This window comes from Garra rufa, chromosome 8 (genome assembly GCF_049309525.1).
Source record: "Garra rufa chromosome 8, GarRuf1.0, whole genome shotgun sequence".
Lineage (NCBI taxonomy): Eukaryota > Metazoa > Chordata > Actinopteri > Cypriniformes > Cyprinidae > Garra > Garra rufa.
In genome coordinates, this window is record NC_133368.1 from 20,869,571 (window position 1) to 20,893,698 (window position 24,128).

The window sequence follows — 24,128 nt, forward strand, 5'->3', positions numbered from 1 at the left end:
AACATTTCTCTAAATTATTCTGATTAAAAAACAAAACGAAAAAACATAAACTTTCTATTAAATACAAATCTGGTCTATTTTAACGGCTGTAACAGTATAAGCTTTTTGGCGGAAAAAAGATGGGCTTCGGATCGGACTCGGGCCAAAAATTTTTGATAAGCTGTCGGACACGGGCCGGGCTACAGCCTGTGCGTCTCGGGCCAGGGCCGGGCTAGGGCTTAGATTTAAGACTCGTGCAGGGCTCTAGTGGGCAGACACACCCAAACTGTGAATATGAGAGAGGGAGGTTGTCCACTCGTTACATTGTGTTAGGGTGTGAACACGGCTTGCCTGTACATTATCAAAGCATTGTGCAGATGGCAGGCTGAATAGAGCCTCAGACCTTTACAATATTTTGCTAATCATCTGTTCACTTCTGCTTTTCTTTTCTGAAAAAATTCTAACAAATAATAAATATTTGACTTCGGTTAGAGGTTAATGTGTAATCAGTGGTTTTTAACTAGTTCTTCATATGTGCTGTAAACATGACAAACAAGGACAAGCAAACCAAGTTTGTTTACCATTAACCATCAGGACTGGATGGACAGATAAACTTGTGAAATAAAGTTCAAAACTGAGGTTCGGGAGGAGCCAGAATCATTCAGTCCCATCAATCAATTTTTAAGAGTGGCAACGTCAGAGCTGCAGACATGTGCAGTATAGGGGTCGAAACACATGACAAGATGCGCTGGTGTAAACACAAACACTGACTAGAGTGGCAATCAGTTTCGGTGGCCACATCAGAGCTGTAACGCGCCACAGACGTCTGCAGTGTGTGGTAAGAGATATATGTATCATACAGTTTAGATAGCTTCAGACAGGAGTTTTTATCTTCAGCAAGAATATCTAATGCTAATAAATAACTTGTGATCAACATTGTAGGTATCTAGTGCCAGGTAATCGACCTCTTCACTTGAAGGGATGACAGTCTATTCATTCTCATGTCACACACAGTATGAATAATAATGACAACAAAAGGAAACAGAAATTAACAGCTTTCAACATCTTTGTTGGCTTTGATCTTGCACCATGCCCAGAACTTCAAGAAGTGCTACAGATCCCAGACTTTTTTCGGAGGCCTCAAGACTTATTAAGTCTCCATGCATTGCATGCATGAGTTTTGGAAATCACAATTTGAGTTGACAAAACCTGTACTATAAACACTAAAGGACTCAAATGGTAACAAGACTGGAAGTTACTCTTATGTTTCTATTTGTGAGGCATTGCTGGAATATTCTATATACCTATACATATTGCTGTATGTGTGTCATTTTCTTTACGTTTCCTTACTAAAAGCAACCAAAAAGCCATTTTAAAGTGGTTAAGCTAATAATAATAATAATAATTGTGAGGAATCTGCCTCTGGATGGCACAATGAAACTATGGAGTGTGATGAAACTAAAGGTATTTTAGTGCCATATATGATCATACAGCACTTCAGTTTTTATTTATATTATTAAGAGCATACACATTATACAATTTTAAGAGACAAAAAATATAGAAGAAAATATACAATGAAACAGTAAAATCTAACTTTTAGTCAAACTATTTTCTGACATAATGGCAGTAATATTGAAATGTCAGTTAAAAAATGATATATCAAATCATCAGTTGTATTTTAAGTTTTTATTGACAGGAAAGATACATAGTCATTACGAGAAATGGAAATTTAACATTTCCTTTATTTTAGTGCATATTTTATACACACTCATATGATAGCCAATGGCTAATGAGGTTTTTTTTTATCACTTTCTATATCTACTATAATATTTATTTTCTAAGAGCTAGAGTAAAATATAATAGGTTTATGTTTTTATGCTTATTTTTACACTGATAAATCACATGACATTTATGATTGTGTCCAGTTGAGTGCTTGTCATTGAGATGAATGGGAATGACACTGTACTGTATGCCTTCTTAAAACACCTCAAAAAATATTTGTTCACAAACTGAACAGGGACATTCCTATTATTTGACTAATTCAGCAAGGTATATTCACAGAATTGAATCAATGATCCCATTTGAGCTTTAGAGGGACCTTAAAGGTGATATAAGCAGTTTCACCCTTAATGCCAACTTCCTTCAGACATTCATAGCCAATTTTTCGTAGCATAGAAATGATTGGCTCTTCCATCAATTCCAATGCTATGTCACAGTGAAATTCCAGAGAAATGTGTACTTCCATCTTTGCCGTTTTAGTTTGAGGAGGGTCATTTTCTGATCCAAAATGACCCAGGCCCCTTTTCCACCAGCAAGAACTGGGTGCTTGTTCAGTAGTAGATAGTGCTATTGCTAGTTTGGAGTTGGTTTGACTGGTGAGCCTTCTGAGAACTGGTTTGCTTTTCCATGGGCCACCACAGAGCTTAAGTCACTAAACAAGTCTCATCTTCCCTAGTAACACTATAACGGCAGCACCAGATGCATCAGTGCTGCACAGGCTGACCGCCCTGCTGAAAAAAAACAGCATATGCTGGTTAGGTATGTTTTGGTGCTGGGATGCTGGTTTTAGCTGGTTTATGCTGGTCCTTTGCTGGTTTATGCTGGTACTTTGCAGGTTCATGCTGGTCCTTTGCTGGTTTATGCTGGTCCTTGACCAGCATAAACCAGCTAAGGACCAGCATAAACCACCTAAGGACCAGCATCAACCAGCAAAGGACCAGCTAAAACCAGCATCCCAGCACCAAAACATACCTAACCAGCATATGCTGTTTTTTTTTGAGCAAGGAGGCATTCGACACCAAAGCACAGCAAGGGCGATTGAATAGAAAGTGACTCTTTAAGCTTTTGAATTGCTCTAGCGGTACTTCGGTGTCACATGCTTAACGGTCCGCACAGTGTTGACAAATCCCAAATGAGACTTATATCAACAATGGCTTTGTGAACCTACATCAGCATCCAAACACGGCGAATCCAACATGTTCGTGTTTAGCTGCTAATTAAAAAAGAAGCCCTTGTGTGTCACGGTAACCCCACCCCCAGCCCCTGATGCATACGGTTCTTACTTCTAGAGCAGCAATGTTTTGGTGCTACTTACGAACCACTTTTCCTGGTTCCAAGCTGATGCTTTGGGTGTCCAAAGACAAAGAACTTATTTGAAACTAGGCTCCATCTCCGAACCAGCACTTGAACTGTCTTAGTGGAAAAGGGTTATGAAAGGTGTTTAGTGATTTTAGTACTCAAATTCTTTCACACCTCAGTAAAGCATTTGTTTATGGACTCAATTTGTCTAGATGAACTAGTGCTAATGCAGAAATGTCTGTTTCTCAGGCTGTTCCAACAAGCTCACAATTCTCTAGAACAGTGCTTGCCAACCACGTTCCTGGAGGCCCACCAACACTGTATGTTTTCCATGTCTCCTTAATCAAACACACTTGATTCAGATCGTAAGCTCATTAGTAGAGACTTCAAGAACTGAAATGGATGTGTCAGACAAAGGAGAGATGCAAAATGTGCAGTGTTGGGGGGCCTTCGGGAACGTGGTTGGTTCTGCTCTAGAAGGTTTTTGTATGGTGTAGGTTTAAGATTTGCCTTCACCGAATTGACTGAAATGGTCAAAAACATTCATCAGAAGGAGAAACAGAAACAGATCCTTTTGTTGTGTAATTCAATCATGTAACCTGTGACAGTGGTCTTCAACCCTGTTCTAAGAAGACATGTAAAATGTTCATTGTTGGGGGGCTTTAGGAACAGGGTTGAAAACCACCTAAGATTAGCTAGTCTCCATGAAGACCCAGTTATTTTGTTTTAGGTTGCTCAGTGTGATCAATGCAAGTATTGCCACAATGAGTTCTAGAGAAAGTTTCTCTTAATAAAATGTAGTATTGTGACTGCAATGATGTTTTCTTTAGAAAACAGTTTGTATGTCGCTCACATCAGCTATGATTGACTATCATTCTTGAAGTGTCAATTCCTGTATTATGTTCCTAAAAAAAGGAATTTTTCAACTGGTGAACAACATTGTTTTTACTTTCTGAGTAAAGATTTTTTGTATTCATATATAGTGCTTGGTGAGTCTTAAATGTAGACCCTGTGCACATTTACATGTGTTCATATTTCACAGTGGTATTGAGGTCTGATATTGCTTTCTTTCTTATGTTTAATTTATTCCTTTCTTCAACCATTCTTCTGCTTTACTTTTTTTCTTCATTATTAAATCTCAGACGTTCAGATCTCCTGTAGCAGGTCAGCAGGGAAGAAGCCCAGTTTGCGGCCAGTGCTGACCTTCAGATATCCATTCACCTCCTCTCCTTTCTTCACCACAATCTACAAACCAAGACACAGTTAAACACACTGCAATCTGAACAATCAATCAGTAAACTGTCAATAAACTGCCTCTAAATATATTTAAAATTTGCTTCTTCATGTTTACTCAGGTACAAACATTAATAAGGGAGACAAGATTTTTTTATGCGGGACATACAGAGAGTGAGGGGTATTCCTGTGGACTTTGAATGGTGCCACCCACCCTTATCTGCACTAATGAGATGATGATAGCTGGTGCATATTACATAATTTCACATGAAAGACAACATTAAAGAACTCTGTAGTTTTGACATTTATTTGTGCATTTACAGTTAAAGTACTGTACAGAAAATGGTAGCAAATACCTCACTTCACACAAAAAAAGCTGCTTTCACTCGCTCACCAAAAACGTTTCTTTTTGCCATTTCTCATTGTCCATTAATATATAATTTGAGAAGTTGCTTGCACTGTGAAGTTATTAGTAATTCATGTGTGCACTGAATTGCTAAAAAACTTGTTACTATATCACTCACTCATCTTATTCCTCAGTCTCATCACACAAGACACACACTGACCTGATCTTTCTTCAGGGTAATCTGGCCCATCTCTCTGTTTCCCACAAAGGAGCGTGTCACTTTATACACCCTCTCACCAGCTCGCACTCTGATGATATAATTCATGGGCAAGTATCCTGTCTTCTCCCCAATCTTACCCTAGAACACTCACACAGATTAGAGTAATTCTACACTATTCTTAACATACAACAGAAGGCACAATATAAATCTTGTGGGCAAAACCAAACACATTTCCATTAGATGGAACCTAATCAGTCATGTCAATTCTCTTAGCCTTTTTATGCTTTTCATTCTTCTTTTCTGTTGCTTAATGTGGATTTATCCACTGTATTGTAGTTGTGTGTGACATTGTAATCCTCTGTAGTGAGAAGACATCGGTTGAGATCTCTTCCAGTCATTCCATTGCTCATAATAACATGAAAGATTGTTTTACTCCTGACTTTTTTCATATAGAACTCCAGCAGAAGGAAGAAGAACTCACCCTCCACCACTCCTCATTGGAGTCATCCAGCACTGTGATGCGATCTCCTGGACTGAAACACAAAGACACACGTACACACTTAGAACACCTGACCAGATTTACATATGAAAAAAAAAAGAAAATCCAACTTATAATGTTTATGAATATTCATGAATGCTATGGCTAAACTGAAATGTTAACAAATATGTGAATAAACTCACTGGAAATCCAGGTCATCTTTCTCAATGGCTTTAAAGCGATATAAAGCCATATAATAGTGAGACTGACTGAACGTCTGCTGCTGCTTCTTGTTCTGCAAACATTAACATCAACAGCTGGTTAGAGGGATTTATTTGCCTGTTATAAATAAAACCTGATTCATACTACGTTGAGACATGTTGTACTACCTGCAAAGGTTCAACAAAGTCTCTCACAGTTAAAGAAATTTGTTTTAATTTATTCATTTGTAAATGATGTGACTCGGGAAGAACGCATCGTCTCTGGGAGGGATTCGCATTAGTGAACAATTGTGCATTAGTGCAACATCCTATAGGTTCTGTACTGGAATTAGTTCACCTGTTTCGAGTTTTCAGGTTTTTCAAGTCAATGGTTCATCACGTGACAGCCCCATAAGCTTTACCTAAACTGCCGGAAAGAGAATTGATTAGTTCATCTCTTGAGTCTTCGAGTTTCAGTTGTTCGTTATTTTGTCATGTGACCACTTACCGGATCAGTACCTCAGTCAAATACTAATGTAAATCTCTATTTGTTGTATGTTGGATCAAATTATCAAAAGATGTGTAAAACGCATTTTGCTAGAAATAAAAAAGGTCTGTCAATTTCTGTCACTATGATTTTGTTAATGTTTCTTGAGGATCTGTGGTGTTATTTTATAAATAAATAACCCTGTTATAAATAAAATATTAATTTGTTCTTTCATTGTCTTTCAGTAAACATATACTAGGCTAATAAAATAATTCAAGCATCCAGTTACAAAGTACTTATATTTAATAATCATAAACTATTCTAATGTTCATTTTTACTCCAATTTTGAGTTTACTGGTATAGTAATAGTTTTTCCTATGCAGACTTGATATATTGGTCTAATATTTGTATAAGAAGATTGGTCAAACAGAACAATGACAAAATAAAAGCAAATAACATTTTGAATTTGAATGATTAATGTTAGTTTAAAATATTAACATTATGATAATGTAATACTTCAAGTTGTAACCTAAATTGAAATAAAACTGGAGAGGTAAAGTAATTGTTACAACCCTTGGTGTTCTAGGGGTATACGGGGTCGCACACTTAAATTTGTAAGACATTGGCAAGTTGAATTCCCAGCACTGATTGCAACCAAAGTGATGACAAACTAAATACTTTATCAACAACATGTGTTTATTTACATAAAGTACAAGAGAAGTGGTATCAAGTGGAATATTTACAAGTGAAAATAATTGTTTAAAGTCAGGCACTAATAGAAAGACTGGCTAGGGTGCGGCTGAAAATAAACAAAAAAACCCAGCCTAACTAATCACAGTTTTCCCCCCCATCTAGTCTGATCTAAAAATAAAAAGGGGAAAAAATAAATCTAATGAGCAGAAACACCCTAACTGGCTACACTATCTAAATCAAAAGGGATACATAGGGTGGCACGCACCATCTTACCTAGTGTATCTCTAGACAGCAAGTTACCTACATGTTGATATGTATACCACGTGGCTTACTTCCCTACACCAGTCTCTCAGTCATGAATATCACCAACATGTTGACTGACAAAAACAAAGTGTAGCCAGAACAAAGTGAGTCTCAAGACTAACTCTAATTCCTGAAATGGCTTCTTAAAAGCCAGCTGGAAAATGGGGATTGGTTGAGGACGGTGCACTGAAACAGATTATCGTCAAATCAGAAGAATGGAGTAACAGGATTGGATGAAGTGTTGAGATGTACAGTACAGCATCCAATCAGAAGAATGGAGTGACGGGATTGGTTGAAGTACTGAGATGTGCAGCAACCAATCAGAAGAATGGAGTGACGGGATTGGTTGAAGTACTGAGATGTGCAGCAACCAATGAGGAGAATGGAATGACGGGATTGGTTGACATAATGGAACATGAGCCAACCAATCAGGAGCAGCAAGCAATGGAACCACTAAGGACCTGAAATAAAGAAAAAAGAGCAACAGACAAAACAACCACCTAATAACTTTCTGGAATGTAACAGTAATTTACTTAGAAATAGAATGTGCTTGGGTCACACAAAGGTTCAACCAATGGTTCAGCTGAAGGACAACTGTCACTCAAGACTGTCACCAAGGGAATGGTGACCATTCCACACCCATCCCCTGTTGTTTTGCACTAGATGAGGGGCAGAAAAGAGCCTCAGTCTGATTTTAACACCTCAGCAGAATGAGCACTAGAAAAAGGAGTCTCATTTTGTGGCAACTTCAGCCACTGAAGCAAAATGTAACATTTAAAAAATGTTTTAACTAAAGGAGGAAGCTCTTCTAATTTGAGGAGGCACCTTAAATCATCACATCCAACTGTGCTGTTAGCACAAGGTAGAACAGAGACTGAAGATGGAGACTGGTGCTGTTTCTACCACCAGCACTTCTTCTGCTGGACCTTCAGCTTTGGCTGGCAAGCTGACCACATCTACAGCATCCAGTACACCAGCAGCACCCACCGTCATTCAAGGAGCATCATCCAAGGAGGCCACAATAGCCAACTGGAATGAGCAGTTTTGTAAACAAAAAATGTAATGCCTAGGCTGTATGACAAGTTAAGAGGTGACATAATGGACAAAATCATGCCTCTGCTCTTTGTCTCACAACAGACTGCTGGACCTCTTTGACTACAAGTTACATGACTGTGACATCATTTCATTGAGGACTTTCAGATGACCTCTTATCTCCTGGACTGCTTTGTTTTGACAGACACACTGCTGCTTACCTGGCAAGGGAGCTGACAAGGGTTACAAATGAATATAGGGTGACAAAATTGTATCTTGTGTCACAGACAATACCAGCAACATTGTTTTAGCCCTGAAAGACCATCTCCACTGGGACCACATACCTTGTTTCACCCATATACTGAACCTGATTGTCAGAGCTGCATTAAAGGAGGTCAAAGCAATATTGCAGAAGGTCAAGACAACAGTTGAATACTTCCATAAAAGTACAGTTGCTTCAGACAAACTTGAGGCCACACAAAAACAGATGGGTCAAGAGCTGTTTCGGTTAAAACAGGATGTGGCCACTAGGTGGAATTCAACATACTACATGTTGAAAAGATACATTAAAATCAAACATCAAATCATCTCCACTCTGTCTTTTATGATGCATGATTTTCTGTAGCCTTATTTTCTAAACCCTTTCTTTTCTAAAACTGGCCAGATTGTCTCAGAGAGAAGAAACAGACTAAGTCCATTCAAGGTCCGGGAGCTTGTCTTTTGAATGTGAACATGCCTTAAAGCAAGTCCTAAAAATATTGCCACAGTGTTTTAGGCCTATTTTTTATTTAACTTGTTTTAATTCATTTGGGAATAGTTATCCTCTTTGCTATAAAGTTAATTTGTTAAGGTAATTAGGCTCTGTGGCTTTTAATTATCTTTTAATTTTAATTTATTTTAATTTAATTTGTTTTATTTCATTTTCCCACAAAAAAAAACAAAAAAATAAAACAAAACAATAAACAACCATTCAAGAGTGTGTACACAGTGTTTCTAATGTCTAAAGTGTCATATGTTTCAAAAGTATAGTTTTACACAATCTGATTTAATAAATAACTGCACAGTAAAGTAATCAAGTGTAAAAGTTATTTAGTTACAAGTTAACTATGCACCCGTTTGTAAGGAAGTTTGCAAATTATTAACTAAACTATATCCAGTGCTGTCACGTCACATAAAAAAAGAATGCAAGACTCAAGAGATGAACTAATCAATTATCTACGTAACACGTAGCATTTTAATTATATTTTGCTAAAATGAACGAAATGATTCGAAAAAAAGGTTTGTTCATTTTGCTGAACGAGACTCAAAGGTCAGAGTCTGTAAAATGATCCAAACTTTTTATCACTATTCAGTATTTTATTTTCCGAGTTGTGTTGCAGTAAAAATAGCGTAGCAACCGTTCTACATAATCAAAATAATTGTTCTACCGTTCTACCAGGGGCGGAGAGGGGCACTAAAATCCACCGCACCGGCCCTATTGACCATATCCCAAATATCAAAACTTATAGACTTCATTTCCATATCTAAAATACACATTTTACAGTTGTGCACATTGATCATAAGCACAGCTCAAAGGCTTCCTACCAGTAGCCTTCACAAAACCTAATATCCAGCACTGTTTTATCATAGATAGAACGCAAAATATTTAAATACAGGCATTTTATTGAAATTTAATTTCTGCAATATTTAAAATCTTTAAATAACTGGGGGAAATCAACCCATGGCAACAGTTTAAAAGTAGACCAATTCTGTGGGGAAAAACGCGGACTTGGCAACACTGCATCCAACACGAGCTGCTGGAGTTAATGTCATCATTGCACACAAGAGTACTGAATTTTCGTCCGAGATTTTTGCACATAAAAAAAATACAAGTTATGTTAATCGAGTTTACACAGTGCCTCTGAAACTTTCGTCCGTCATAAAAAAAAATTCGGATCGTGTTTGATTTTCTGCATTTTCGCATCCATAATAAGCATTTTGATAAGGATGGTGAATATGAGAAAACTAAAAAAAAAAAAAAAACGCATACGAAAATCGGACTCAGTGTGCAATGACCTTTAGATTTGAATGATCACTGGTCGAAAGTAAAGAGAGATGGCAAAAATAGACTGGAGGATTTGCTGCTCAATCTTGTACTCACTGACAAATATCTATTATAAGATGTGCTGCTCCCTTTACACAGAGTGTGCGTTATCGCAAAATCGAAAGTAAAAGTAAACAGCCCGAGCACTCATTTAAAAGCGATTTCTATACCCTGCATATAGAAAGTGCGAAAATTATATACAATATTAGAATATTTGCGGGTGCGCCGATAAGAAAAAAATATGGAGCTTAACTAAATATCACGCCAATTTTGTGATTGGCTATGTAGTGTGGGGCTCGGGTCGGTGGGCCAAGCTTCGGATTGGGTGGCCGTGGAGCCGGGCCTGTAAGGAACTATAGAACTAAGAGCATTCTAGAAAGAGCTTTGTGATTGGATGGAAACTTCAAGCATCATGCAAGGACATGCAACTGATGTAAATATTGGTTGGACATTTAGGGGGGAGTATGTGGGAGTATTTGGCCGCTATTCACGGAGAATTTAGTAACATCAATGATTCTAATAAGCTCAGGCTGGTCGTGTTCGCCTCGCGCCCGCTCAATTTGTGATCCGCTGTGTAAATCCTTCGGCTGGCCGACCGGGAAAAGTCCCGGTCGTCCCGATTGCCACTCCGCCCCTACGTTCTACCCCCATAGTCCAAAATATGTATATAATGATATTGTTTTTTTAAATAACTTAAATCTTTCATGGGTTTTCTGCTACATATTTCAGTAATAATTTACATTGTTTTAAGCTATACAAGCCTTTATACCCAAGATTCCCTTTAAATAGCACACCTCTTCACAGCAAACCACACATTTTGAGGTACCTTTCATGCCCACTGTTGGAGTTATGCAATTAAGTGCACCATTTAAAAGCGAGTTTCAACTCCTAATCCACCACTATGAACAATAGTAATAGTGATAGAGATATGTGGCTTAGCAAGTACCACTAATGACAGCTAAAAACTACCCTACAAATGACAAGACAAACTGAACCCAGAAAGCACATGTACATCAACAATATGCCTGTTAAAGATCTTTTGATCTGGAAAGCATCTGCTGTGTACAAACGTCTGGCAGATGTCTGTAAGATGTCAGTTTTACATACATTTTAAACCATAAACATCTTAAAGGCATCTAATAGATGTCTATTTGACATCTGATAAGAAACGTCCAATAGACGTATTGCAGATGAGCAAACTATGTCTTGCAGATGTCAAATAGATGTCTAAGAGATGTACGTGTGCTATCAGGGAAGGACACACACACAAACACACACTTAAACTCACAATGAAATAATAATATTGAATATTCTGGAAACTATTACGGTCGGAACAAGTATGTTTATAAAGGCTGCAAACCAGTCCATGCAACTTTTAAAAGTGTTTGAAAGGTAAATCCAAACATTTGTTGGTTTGACACAGCATGAGCACTAGTGCAACAACCTTTTACCTTGTCATCTGTTGCTGTTTTGTCTTTCTTGTCCCCATCTTGCTTTCCTAAAGGATAAGGTGTACCCATTCATTTAGTTTAGTGTCCAGTCTAATTTAGTTAGGTGAAGTGAAAGAGATCAATAAGCAGTTAAGCTGGTGATAATATATTGCTTTTTTTTTTTTTTTTTTTTTTGTGGCTTAATAGGTGGAGTGTTCTCTTTCATAGTAACTCGGTTCTTGTTGGTGGCACAATGTGAACACAAATCAGTGATCACATGCTCAGAAGTTCTACAGAATCACAACAATTCTTTGGTACAGTTCAATGGTACACAATGCCCATAAGGAGCCATGTCATCATAGGCTACTAAATGCAGATTGCATCATCATGGCAGATTCTTTAGTGCCCAGACTAATTGGAAGGATCTACCTCTTTGCATGTGATTTATTGTTGGTGACAGTATGCTCAATGTGTATGGTGCCTGTTTGGATGTCTGTACTGCAAACTTATAAATGATGTTAGCAACTCTCGACATCTGGGCTACAAAAGCAGAGTTGAAAAATGAGCATTTGGGGATCATGCTCTCCAGACTTCAGCTGTAACTTACCCTCAGCAACCTCTTCATCCTCTTTTGGTTGTTGAGCTTCCTCCTCTTCCATCATCATCATCATAATCTTAAGGAAAGATACAACTTTGTGATATTCTTCATTACAGGAAGAGCTCAGGTTCATGTCTGATCATTCCTGACAGCAGAATGTGATCACTTACGTTCTTTTTGTCCTCAGAGCCTTTCTTCCTCTCTTTATTGGCCATGATCACACCCACTCTCAGCGTTTCAAACACTGGATCAGAGCGGTTCTGCTGACCTATGCACATGCAGTTTCAAAAGTATTTTATTGTGTTTTTTTTTTTTTTTTTTTTTTTTTTTTACAATTTATTTAGTCTTTTTAACAGCATTTTATTTTACAACAATCTTTAAACAATATAAAATGTAGATGTTGCTTTATTAGAACTAGTCTCATCATACACTTCGAATATAAAGAAGACCTCACAAGGAACATAGGAAACACAAGGGTCATATATACACACAGGGTAAAACGACTAACAAGAAACAGCTTCACACAATCAAGGAGTAAAATCTTAACAGAGACCAGAAATACAGGTCCTTCTCAAAAAATTAGCATATTGTGATAAAGTTCATTATTTTCTGTAATGTACTGATAAACATTAGACTTTCATATATTTTAGATTCATTACACACAACTGAAGTAGTTCAAGCCTTTTATTGTTATAATATTGATGATTTTGGCATACAGCTCATGAAAACCCAAAATTCCTATCTCAAAAAATTAGCATATTTCATCCGACCAATAAAAGAAAAGTGTTTTTAATACAAAAAGTCAACCTTCAAATAATTATGTTCAGTTATGCACTCAATACTTGGTCGGGAATCCTTTTGCAGAAATGACTTCTTCAATGCGGCGTGGCATGGAGGCAATCAGCCTGTGGCACTGCTGAGGTGTTATGGAGGCCCAGGATGCTTCGATAGCGGCCTTAAGCTCAACCAGAGTGTTGGGTCTTGCGTCTCTCAACTTTCTCTTCACAATATCCCACAGATTTTCTATGGGGTTCAGGTCAGGAGAGTTGGCAGGCCAATTGAGCACAGTAATACCATGGTCAGTAAACCATTTACCAGTGGTTTTGGCACTGTGAGCAGGTGCCAGGTCGTGCTGAAAAATGAAATCTTCATCTCCATAAAGCTTTTCAGCAGATGGAAGCATGAAGTGCTCCAAAATCTCCTGATAGCTAGCTGCATTGACCCTGCCCTTGATAAAACACAGTGGGCCAACACCAGCAGCTGACATGGCACCCCAGACCATCACTGACTGTGGGTACTTGACACTGGACTTCAGGAATTTTGGCATTTCCCTCTCCCCAGTCTTCCTCCAGACTCTGGCACCTTGATTTCCGAATGACATGCAAAATTTGCTTTCATCCGAAAAAAGTACTTTGGACCACTGAGCAACAGTCCAGTGCTGCTTCTCTGTAGCCCAGGTTAGGCACTTCTGCCGCTGTTTCTGGTTCAAAAGTGGCTTGACCTGGCGCCTGTACACGGTGGCTCTGGATGTTTCTACTCCAGACTCAGTCCACTGCTTCTGCAGATCCCCCAAGGTCTGGAATCGGTCCTTCTCCACAATCTTCCTCAGGGTCCGGTCACCTCTTCTCGTTGTGCAGCGTTTTCTGCCACACTTTTTCCTTCCCACAGACTTCCCACTGAGGTGCCTTGATACAGCACTCTGGGAACAGCCTATTCATTCAGAAATTTCTTTCTGTGTCTTACCATCTTGCTTGAGGGTGTCAATGATGGCCTTCTGGACAGCAGTCAGGTCGGCAGTCTTACCCATGATTGCGGTTTTGAGTAATGAACCAGGCTGGGAGTTTTTAAAAGCCTCAGGAATCTTTTGCAGGTGTTTAGAGTTAATTAGTTGATTCAGATGATTAGGTTAAGAGCTCGTTTAGAGAACCTTTTCATGATATGCTAATTTTTTGAGATAGGAATTTTGGGTTTTCATGAGCTGTATGGCAAAATCATCAATATTAAAACAATAAAAGGCTTGAACTACTTCAGTTGTGTGTAATGAATCTAAAATATATGAAAGTCTAATGTTTATCAGTACATTAATGAAAATAATGAACTTTACCACAATATGCTAATTTTTTGAGAAGGACCTGTACACATAAGATGACATAAATCATGGCATATTTCATAAAAAACTAATTGGATTAGTTGGTCACACTTTATTTTAAGTCCCAATTCTTACTATTACCTATAACTATGCCTCAATAAATTTGCTGCTACCCTAATAGCACACGTACATCTCAGAGACGTCTATTTGACGTCTGCATTTGCAAGACGTAGTTTGCTCATCTACAATATGTCTATTGGACATTTCCTATCAGATGTCAAACAGATGTCTATTAGATGTCTTTAAGATGTTTTTTATTAAGAATGTATGTAAAACTGACATCTTACAGACGTCTGCCAGACGTTTGTACATAGCAGATGCTTTCTAGATCAAGAGATCCTTAACAGACAAATTGCAGACATACGCGTGCTATCTGGGGTAGTTGTTTAGTTTCGTGTGGGGTCAGATTAAAGGATCTAGAATATGGTCATGCAGAATAAGGCATTGATATGTGCTTTATAAGTACTAATAAATAGCCAATATGCTAGTAATATGCATGCTAGTTAATAGTGACAATTATTCCTAAAAACACTGCTTCAACACTGCAGTCTATTTGGTGTTGTCAAAAATGATCATTCATAAATACATCATACTCACCAGGGTTATTGATCTCTTGATCGTAGAGAGGAGAGCTGTATGCCCTCCTAAATCCAGGAGGCTGACAAGGAAGATATTAATGAAAGGAATGAAACTGACAGTGTGATTGTACTGTATCTTACATCATATTAGAATGCATATAAAATGTTGTCTCACTATTTTGCCAAAGCATCTCTGAAACTGCACATATGATTGGCATGAGTGGTGAATATTGGTCTTGCAGTTTTTGCAGCGCAAGGCAAATTTATTATTGACTGAAAGAAGAAAGGGAATCAGTTACTAGACCAAATGACACAAACACAAATCAATGCCTACTTCATCATCATCCTGTTGACCAGCCCACTGTCCTAACCAAAGACAGAAGAACTACTACAACAGGACCACTGGACTAAAAAACATCACCTTGCAAAGCATCCCAAAATTAGGACAGCGGCTGTTTATTATTTTAACTATGTGAATGTCTTGGTGGATCCTTTGGTATAGGTGTTGCAATTCAACACAGGTTTTATAACCTATGCTCTCAATGTCAAATGCAGAAACATCAATTCATGTGTTCATGACCTCAAGGATAGATTATTGTAATGCTTGATTGGGTGGTTGTTCTGCACATTTAATATACAAACTCTTTCTGTCAACAATGCACTGGCGAATTACATATAAAGCCCTCAGTTGTTCAGCTCCTCAGTACTTGAGTGAGCTCTTATCACATTATAGTCCCTAATGTCCATTTGATAATACCTAGAATATCAAAAGCAACTGCGGGCAGCAGATTACTTTCTTATTTAGCACCTAAGGTCTGGAACAATCTACCTAACACTGTTTGGGAGGAAGACACACTCTGTCAGTTTAAATCTAGATTAAAGACACATCTCTTTAACCTGGCCTACACTTAACACATTCCTATAATCCAAATCCGTTAAAGGATTGTTAGGCTGCATTAATTAGGTCAACCAGAACTGGGAACACTTCCCATAACACCTGATGTACTCATTGCATCGTAAGAAGAATGGTATCTACGCTAATATTAGTCTGTTTCATTCTTATTCTGAGGTCACTGTAGCTACCAGATCCAGTCTGTTCCAGATCAGATGGTCACTGCAGTGCCCCGGATCCAGTCCGGACCCAGCTCAGATGGTGGATCAGCACCTAGAGATGACCTCTACAGCCCTGAATGTCAACTAGATCATCAGTGAAGACTTCCTCATGTAGACGGCCATCCGTGCAAGACCACAGGAACCTGATGAATCCTCTGCACAATCTGACTTTGCTGCAACATGGAACAAACAAGGAGAACTGGTCCCCCGACTGAGCCTGCTTTCTCCCAAGTTTTTTTCTTCTCCATTTCTGTCACCTGTGGAGTTCTGGTTCCCTTGTCGCTTTCGCCTCTGGCTTGCATAGTTGGGGACACTTAACTTCCAGTGTTATTGTATAGTACAGACCAAAAGTTTGGACACACCTTCTCATTCAAAGAGTTTTCTTTATTTTCATGACTATGAAAATTGTAGATTCACACTGAAGGCATCAAAACTATGAATTAACACATGGAATATACTGTATACATAACAAAAAGTGTGAAACAACTGAAAATTTGTCATATTCTAGGTTCTTCAAAGTAGCCACCTTTTGCTTTGATTACTGCTTTGCACACTCTTGGCATTCTCTTGATGAGCTTCAAGAGGTAGTCTCATACATAAAAAGTATTATTCAATGTTTTATACCTAATGGTAATTATAATTAGCATACAGAGATCGACACTTCTTGACTGGCAAGACGGCCGCGAGAGGAAACTCAAACAGTGAAAGTGAGTTGTTCAAAACCTTTCTTTTTAGTAAACTCTGTGTACACAAACAATGTTCTCAATGCTTGAGTTCATGTGTAGAGACCCAGGCGATACTTCGAGCAAAGTTTCATGAAAATAAAGAAAACTCTTTGAATGAGAAGGTGTGTCTAAACTTTTGGTCTGTACTGTATACTAATTGAATTGAACTGAGCTGGATGATGACATCACTAAATTCAATGATGAACTGCCTTTAACTGAAATTGACTGTTCACAATTCTGCATTATTGACACACTATTGTCCTGTTTAAAGTTGCTTTGATACAACCTGTATTGTTAAAAGCGCTATATAAATAAAGATTACTTGACTTGACTTGTATGAAAAGACATGGACCTGTCAGGAATGCCAGACAAATCTCATCATGATAACGTACAGGTCTTTATCTTGCATAATATACTGACTACAGTGCCAGAAAATGTAATACACAATATTTACTATAAGGAAGACACACGCACACATATAAAACTGCTTTTTGTTGTTGGAGTGTGTTGGTGTGAACTTACGAACAATCATTCGTGCACAGACGTCACAAAACTTCGGTTTCTTGCAGTAGTGGTCCTTAAATTTGTGCGGTCTCTCATTGATCTGAATTATAGGCTCAGGGGTTGGAGGAGGAGGGGCCTCTTCTTCCTCCACCTCTTCATCATACACAAAATAAACCTGTGGAGGACAGAAATTGAGCTGTGTGCACATGATACACACGTGAAGAGAGAGACTGACATACGTACAGTGTTGTCGTCCTCCTTCACAACATTTTCTGGAGCTGGAGGGTTATCATGAATATCCAGCGAATCTTTATCCTCGAGTCTGAAACACAATCAGCATTTTGGATAGTTGTGGAAATAGTGAAATATAGTTGTCTTGAAAGACAGTATAAACTGTGGAAATACTCACTGGTCATATTGAGCCATAACTGCAGCCTTGTCAGCCTCAGTCAATCAGGATAATTCAGCACCTACAAAATGAGGCAAATATTGGGAGATCCTTTGAGCTTGAGTGTGATGGTTATTGTCTTTTTAGTTTTTTATTGTCAGTTGTTGATAAACTGAATCTGCTGTAAAAGTGCAAGCTGTTTAAGGCCACTGTGTAAATTGCAGGGTGTAGGTAGTTTAATGTTAAAATAATGCAAAATACTATGTAAAGTACTACCAAAACAGACATCAGAAGACTACAATGTACAGTCAGGGCTGCTGCAAGGATTATTGGTACCCCTCTACTCAACCTCCAAGATCTTTACACCTCCAGAGTCAGGAAAAGGGCTAAGAAAATCACTCTAGACCCCTTACACCCAGCCTACTCTCTCTTTGAACTTTTGCCCTCTGGCCGATGCTACAGAGCGCTGTGCACCAAAACAGACACAAGAACAGTTTTTTCCCCCAAGCCATATCCCACCTGAACCACACTTAACACACCTCAGTGGTCATGTGTATCAACTTAACTTTATGAATGTCTGCACTATGTACTTTCTGTACTGGAAGCTCCTAACACCATGTAATGGGTGGTTTGGGTTTTGTTTTGGGGTTTTGTATCATGTTCATGTTTTCATGTCTTTTATTATGTAATCTTTTCATGCTGTTGTGTCTTGCTTCCCTTCCCTCATGTATTCCTGCCATTGGTCCCTTTGTTCCATGTGTCTTGTTCTGATTGGTTGCTATGGTCTTGTTCCTTGTTTCTCATTGGTTGTTTGTGTCATGTGACCTGTATTGTCTAGTATAAATAGCCCTTGTGTTTGAATGGTTCCCTGTGGCGTATTGAAGTGTAATTCTGCTGTTTGGTGAGTGTTGATCAAGTCTGTTTCAAGTCAAGTTAATGTCAAGTCTGTATCAAGTCAAGTCTGTTTCATGCCAAGTCAAGTCAAGTCTAGTCTCGTCATTGTTTGGATTACGTTTGTTGTTTGGATTTCACGTTTGGATTGATTGTTTGGATTATGGATTATCGTCACTGTAAATAAACTGCACTTGGGTTCATCACATCTCGCCGTCTCAGTGGACTAATTGTTACAGAATACGCGACCGTCAATATGAACCCAGCAGTTGCTCTCTTGGAGTTACGTCAAGGTAACCGCTCGATAGAGGAGTACGTTCAGGACTTTTGTGGACTGTGCCATTTGGTGGCTTTTAATGACACTGCTTTAAAGGGTATTTTCCGAAATGGGCTTAAGGACTGTTTGAACTATGTAATGCCCAACAGCAATGGCCCTGCTACCCTAGAGCAGTATATTGACTATGCTTTGCTGCTAGCTGGTTCACCATTTACTGTGGGGATTGCTAATGAGGAACCCTGCTATCCCCCAGTATCTCCCAATTTTTCTGTCATGTCTGGAATTGTTCACGTCATGCCTGTTGCTTCAAAGCCTGCTACCGTCATTCCTGTTGCTTCAAACCCTGTTCAAGTCACGTCTGCCAAACCAAAGCCTGCTCACGTCATGCCTACTGTTTCAAAGCCTGCTCACGTCATGTCTGCTGCTTCAGGGCCTGCTCACGTCATGTCTGCTGCTTCAGGGCCTGCTCACGTCATGTCTGCTGCTTCAGGGCCTGCTCACGTCATGTCTGCCACTCCAGGGCCTGCTCACGTCATGTCTGCCACTCCAGGGCCTGCTCACGTCATGTCTGCCACTCCAGGGCCTGCTCACGTCATGTCTGCCACTCCAGGGCCTGCTCACGTCATGTCTGCCGCTTCAGGGCCTGCTCACGTCATGTCTGCCACTCCAGGGCCTGCTCACATTACACCTACCACACCACAGCCTCCTCACGTCATGACTGCTGCTTCAAGGACCACTTCAGGGCCTGCTCACGTCATGTCTGCCGCTTCAGGGCCTGCTCACGCCAAGCCTGCCGCTCCAGGGCCTGCTCACGCCAAGCCTGCCGCTCCAGGGCCTGCTCACGCCAAGCCTGCCGCTCCAGGGCCTGCTCACGCCAAGCCTGCCGCTCCAGGGCCTGCTCACGCCAAGCCTGCCGCTCCAGGGCCTGCTCACGCCAAGCCTGCCGCTCCAGGGCCTGCTCACGCCAAGCCTGCCGCTCCAGGGCCTGCTCACGCCAAGCCTGCCGCTCCAGGGCCTGCTCACGCCAAGCCTGCCGCTCCAGGGCCTGCTCACGCCAAGCCTGCCGCTCCAGGGCCTGCTCACGCCAAGCCTGCCGTCCCAGAGCCTGCTCACGCCATGCCTGCCGTCCCAGAGCCTGTTTGCAAGATGGCCGCTATTCCAGAATATGCTCATAAGATGGCTGCAATCCCTAAGCCTGTTCACAAGATGGCTGCCATGCCTGAGTCTGCACCCAAGATGGCTGCCATGCCTGAGTCTGCACCCAAGATGGCTGCCATCCCTAAGCCTGTTGTCAAGATGGCCGCCACGCCAGAGTCCCCGGCCCAGATGGCCGCCACGCCAGAGCCATGCCAAGCCTCAATTTATCCTTCAAAGCCTCATCAGGTCTTGATTGCCAGCATACTGGATCCTCTAATGTCAGTACGGGCTGCAGGCATACCCACAGAGCCAACGTTCCCAAGCCACACACCCACTAGCCTGGAGGGCTCCCCTCTATCCACTGCGCTGCCTGTGATGGCCATCGCCATTTTAAGTGTGTGGGCTGCTCACTGCGTCCCAGAGGCCACGTCTGTCCATGAACCCGCTGCGCCCATGCCTCTTACCGAGGCGGCGTCCATAGCGGGATTTCCTGCTCTGCCTGCACCGCCAAGGCTTCCTGCTCTGCCTGCTCCGCCAAGGCTTCCTGCTCTGCCTGCTCCGCCAAGGCTTCACGCTCTGCCTGCACCGCCAAGGCCTCCTGCTCTGCCTGCACCGCCAAGGCTTCCTGCTCTGCCTGCTCCGCCAAGGCTTCACGCTCTGCCTGCACCGCCAAGGCTTCCTGCTCTGCCTGCTCCGCCAAGGCTTCACGCTCTGCCTGCACCGCCAAGGCCTCCTGCTCTGCCTGCACCGCCAAGGCCTCCTGCTCTGCCTGCACCGCCAAGGCTTCCTGCTCTGCCTGCACCGCCAAGGCTTCCTGCTCTGCCTGCTCCGCCAAGGCTTCACGCTCTGCCTGCACCGCCAAGGCCTCCTGCTCTGCCTGCTCCGCCAAGGCCTCCTGCTCTGCCTGCTCCGCCAAGGCTTCACGCTCTGCCTGCTCCGCCAAGGCCTCCTGCTCTGCCGGCTCCGCCATGGCTTCCTGCTCTGCCTGCGCCGCCTAGGCTTCCTGCTCTGCCGGTCCCGCCATGGCTTCCACTACTCCACAGTCTGCCACTGTTTCATGGCCCAGATCCTCCAAGTTTCCACTGTCTGCCACAACTCCATGCCCCAGGCCCTCCATTGTTCCAGAGTCTGCCACTGCTGCACGGCCCAGGTCCTCCACTGTCTCACTGTCTGCCACTGCTCCATGGCCCAGGTCCTCCCATGCTTCACTGTCAGCCATTACTCCATGCCCCAGGCCCTCCATTGTTCCACAGTCTGCCACTGCTCCACGGCCCAGGTCCTCCAGTGTTACACCATCTGCCATTGCTCCACGGCCCACGACCTCCATTGATTCACCGTCTGCTACCACTTCACGTCCCAGGTCCTCCAAGTTTCCACTGTCTGCCACAGCTCCATGGTCCAGGTCCTCCAGTGCTTCACTGTCTGCCACTGTTCCACGGCCCAGGTCCTCCACTGCCTCACTGTCTGCTATTACCCCACGCCCCAGGACCTCCATTGCTCCACTGTCTGCCTCGGCTCCAAGGTCTAGGCCCTAACTCTGATCCTGTTCCCCTGCATGGACCCGGCCCACCGTCCCACCCCCACAAACTGTCTTTGCTCCACCACCCTCCTGGACACTTTTGGGTTTTGTTTTGGGTGGTGTTTTAGGGCGTCTGGAGCCGCCCTTAGAGGGGGGGAAATGTAATGGGTGGTTTGGGTTTTGTTTTGGGGTTTTGTATCATGTTCATGTTTTCATGTCTTTTATGTAATCTTTTCATGCTGTTGTGTCTTGCTTCCCTTCCCTCATGTATTCCTGCCATTGGTCCCTTTGTTCCATGTGTCTTGTTCTGATTGGTTGCTATGGTCTTGTTCCTTGTTTCTCATTGGTTGTTTGTGTCATGTGACCTGTATTGTCTAGTATAAATAGCCCTTGTGTTTGAATGGTTCCCTGTGGCGTATTGAAGTGTAATTCTGCTGTTTGGTGAGTGTTGATCAAGTCTGTTTCAAGTCAAGTTAATGTCAAGTCTGTATCAAGTCAAGTCTGTTTCATGCCAAGTCAAGTCAAGTCTAGTCTCGTCATTGTTTGGATTACGTTTGTTGTTTGGATTTCACGTTTGGATTGATTGTTTGGATTATGGATTATCGTCACTGTAAATAAACTGCACTTGGGTTCATCACATCTCGCCGTCTCAGTGGACTAATTGTTACACACCAAGACAAATTCATTGTGTGTGAGAACACACTTGGCAATAAAGCTCTTTCTGATTCTGATTCTAAAGTACTATGTGCATGTTTTTTTATGTTGCTTTAGCAGATTTTAAAAAATTATAAATATATATTATTATTTTTTACACACTAATACTAAATTTGTTTCATGAATTTTTATAATTTAAGATAATCTTAAAATTAACTCATTTTGTCTCATTTTTAATGTTTATATATTTCGTTATGTTTACTTGTTGCACATTTGAATTGTCAGTAACTGAAGACAAATATAGAGTCATTGAAAATCCTCCTGTGCAGATTTGTCAATGTGTATCTGATGTTTGTAAAGTTTGGCTTAATTTTGAGATTTATTCATGTATTTATTCTTTGGTTTCAGGTTAACTTTGTTGTTGTTATTGTACAATATAAAGTGTTTCTCCTCATAACTTAAGAAAACATCACAAAGACTGTACAGGAGCAGCAACATTCATTTTTATAAACAAAACAGGCAGATTGCAGAAATGTATGTATCATAGCATATAAGACAATCAAACATAAAGAAAAAATAAGAAAATAAAAATTTGTCAAATCAAAAGCATTCATTTAAGCATTTAATCTCCCGCCTCTCTCTCTCATACACAGACACAGACACAGACACAGACACAGACACACACACACACACACACACACACACACACACACACACACACACACACACACACACACACACACACACACACACACACACACACAGACACACATAGGCACAATGGATTTTTTTTACTGTACAAACTGTATTTTCTATCACCTAACCCTAAACCTACCACACAAGAGAAGGATTTTGAAAATTGAAATCTTAATGTAGAATATACTTGAATATACTTGAACCACACACACATTGTGTTTCTATTTCTGGGCCTGGAAACTCTATCTGAGGCAACAAAATTAGGATCTCTCACTAGGCAGATTTTCAGAGGAAATAACATTAGGATTTTATATTGAATAAAGTAAATAGATTTAAATATTGTAACACGTAAATGTACACATTCTCAATAGGAGGAGTGAACAATATGGCCTAAACTATAGTAAACATACATACCTGTTAATGATGTTTTGCTTTATTATAATCCAATGTCTTCAATGTGTTATCAATCAGAGGTGTTGTCCTACAGCAAGTTAATCTGAACTCATTAATAAGCAGACTGGTCTGAGTTGAGGAACTAACACTGTACATGTACATGTGCCTCTGTGTCACTCTGAGTGTTTTAAACAGATGGTAGATGACGAACAGTAATAAGACACTCAGTCTCTCTCCATGTCCATCTGACAGACAAGCACATATGCGGTCTCTTCTAGTCAATCACAGATTTACAGATTCAGCTCCGTCAGTTTGCATCCAAGGTGTAACAAAGAGGCCGTAACAACAACACAAAAAGGAAAACAATAAAACAAATGTCCATTTCTTTTTCAGATCGGAACTTTTGGGTACCCCACATAGAGACAAGACATGGTTTCACTGAGTCTAATGATAGGTGTCACTATACTTGATCCGTACCAGAAACAAGATTTGTACTGCACATGCGTGAAAAATCAAGTTTTGTTCTGTGCATGTTTGAAATTGCTACCACTTCAATGTTTTTACGAAAACTATTATTTCGCACAAAAGAGAGGAGACAGTATCGTGTCTTTTGATACTTTAGCTGATGTGCTATTTTGAGCTAACCCTGACATTTAGCCAACAATAGCATACATATCAGTTTGGGGCAAGTCGTCACATGTGCTAAAAGAAAAAAAAAATCATACAAGAGTTATCATCAGATGATGAAGAGTGCTTCTGTCTTGTCTGTATGGAGCCATTTTCAAACAGTCGTCCAAAAGAGACCTGGGTAAAATGTGTAAAATGCAACAAACAGGCCCATGATGCTTATACCTCAGGCCAGGCAATTTATGTGTGCCAGAATTGTAACTCTGAAGATAAGTCTGATTAATCAGATACAGGGCATCTGTTTTGTTCAGAGGTTA

At 40.7% G+C, this 24,128-nt stretch overlaps 1 protein-coding gene across 1 annotated transcript; it reads right to left on the reverse strand.

The window, feature by feature from the left end:
• Positions 1 to 1,650: 1,650 nt before the first annotated feature.
• stac3 (SH3 and cysteine rich domain 3) lies at positions 1,651 to 23,346 on the reverse strand. The gene is made up of 13 exons (XM_073845622.1): positions 23,206 to 23,346; positions 17,639 to 17,699; positions 17,473 to 17,551; positions 17,248 to 17,404; positions 15,063 to 15,160; positions 14,907 to 14,967; positions 12,331 to 12,428; positions 12,170 to 12,236; positions 11,584 to 11,630; positions 5,538 to 5,629; positions 5,338 to 5,389; positions 4,857 to 4,994; positions 1,651 to 4,302 (listed from the first exon to the last, which is right to left on the reverse strand). The coding sequence occupies exons 2-13, from the start codon at positions 17,653 to 17,655 to the stop codon at positions 4,204 to 4,206; spliced, it is 1,005 nt and encodes a 334-aa protein (XP_073701723.1). The 5' UTR covers positions 17,656 to 17,699; positions 23,206 to 23,346; the 3' UTR covers positions 1,651 to 4,203.
• Between the last annotated feature and the right edge of the window lie 782 nt (positions 23,347 to 24,128).

Bases quoted from the DNA above. Each gene is read 5' to 3' on its own strand.
- stac3 (XM_073845622.1), bottom strand. The intron at 14,968-15,062 runs GTGAGACAACAT...CTTCCTTGTCAG, and splicing joins AGAGATGCTTTGGCAAAATA to CCTCCTGGATTTAGGAGGGC. The intron at 4,303-4,856 runs GTCAGTGTGTGT...CTTGGTTTGTAG, and splicing joins TTACCCTGAAGAAAGATCAG to ATTGTGGTGAAGAAAGGAGA.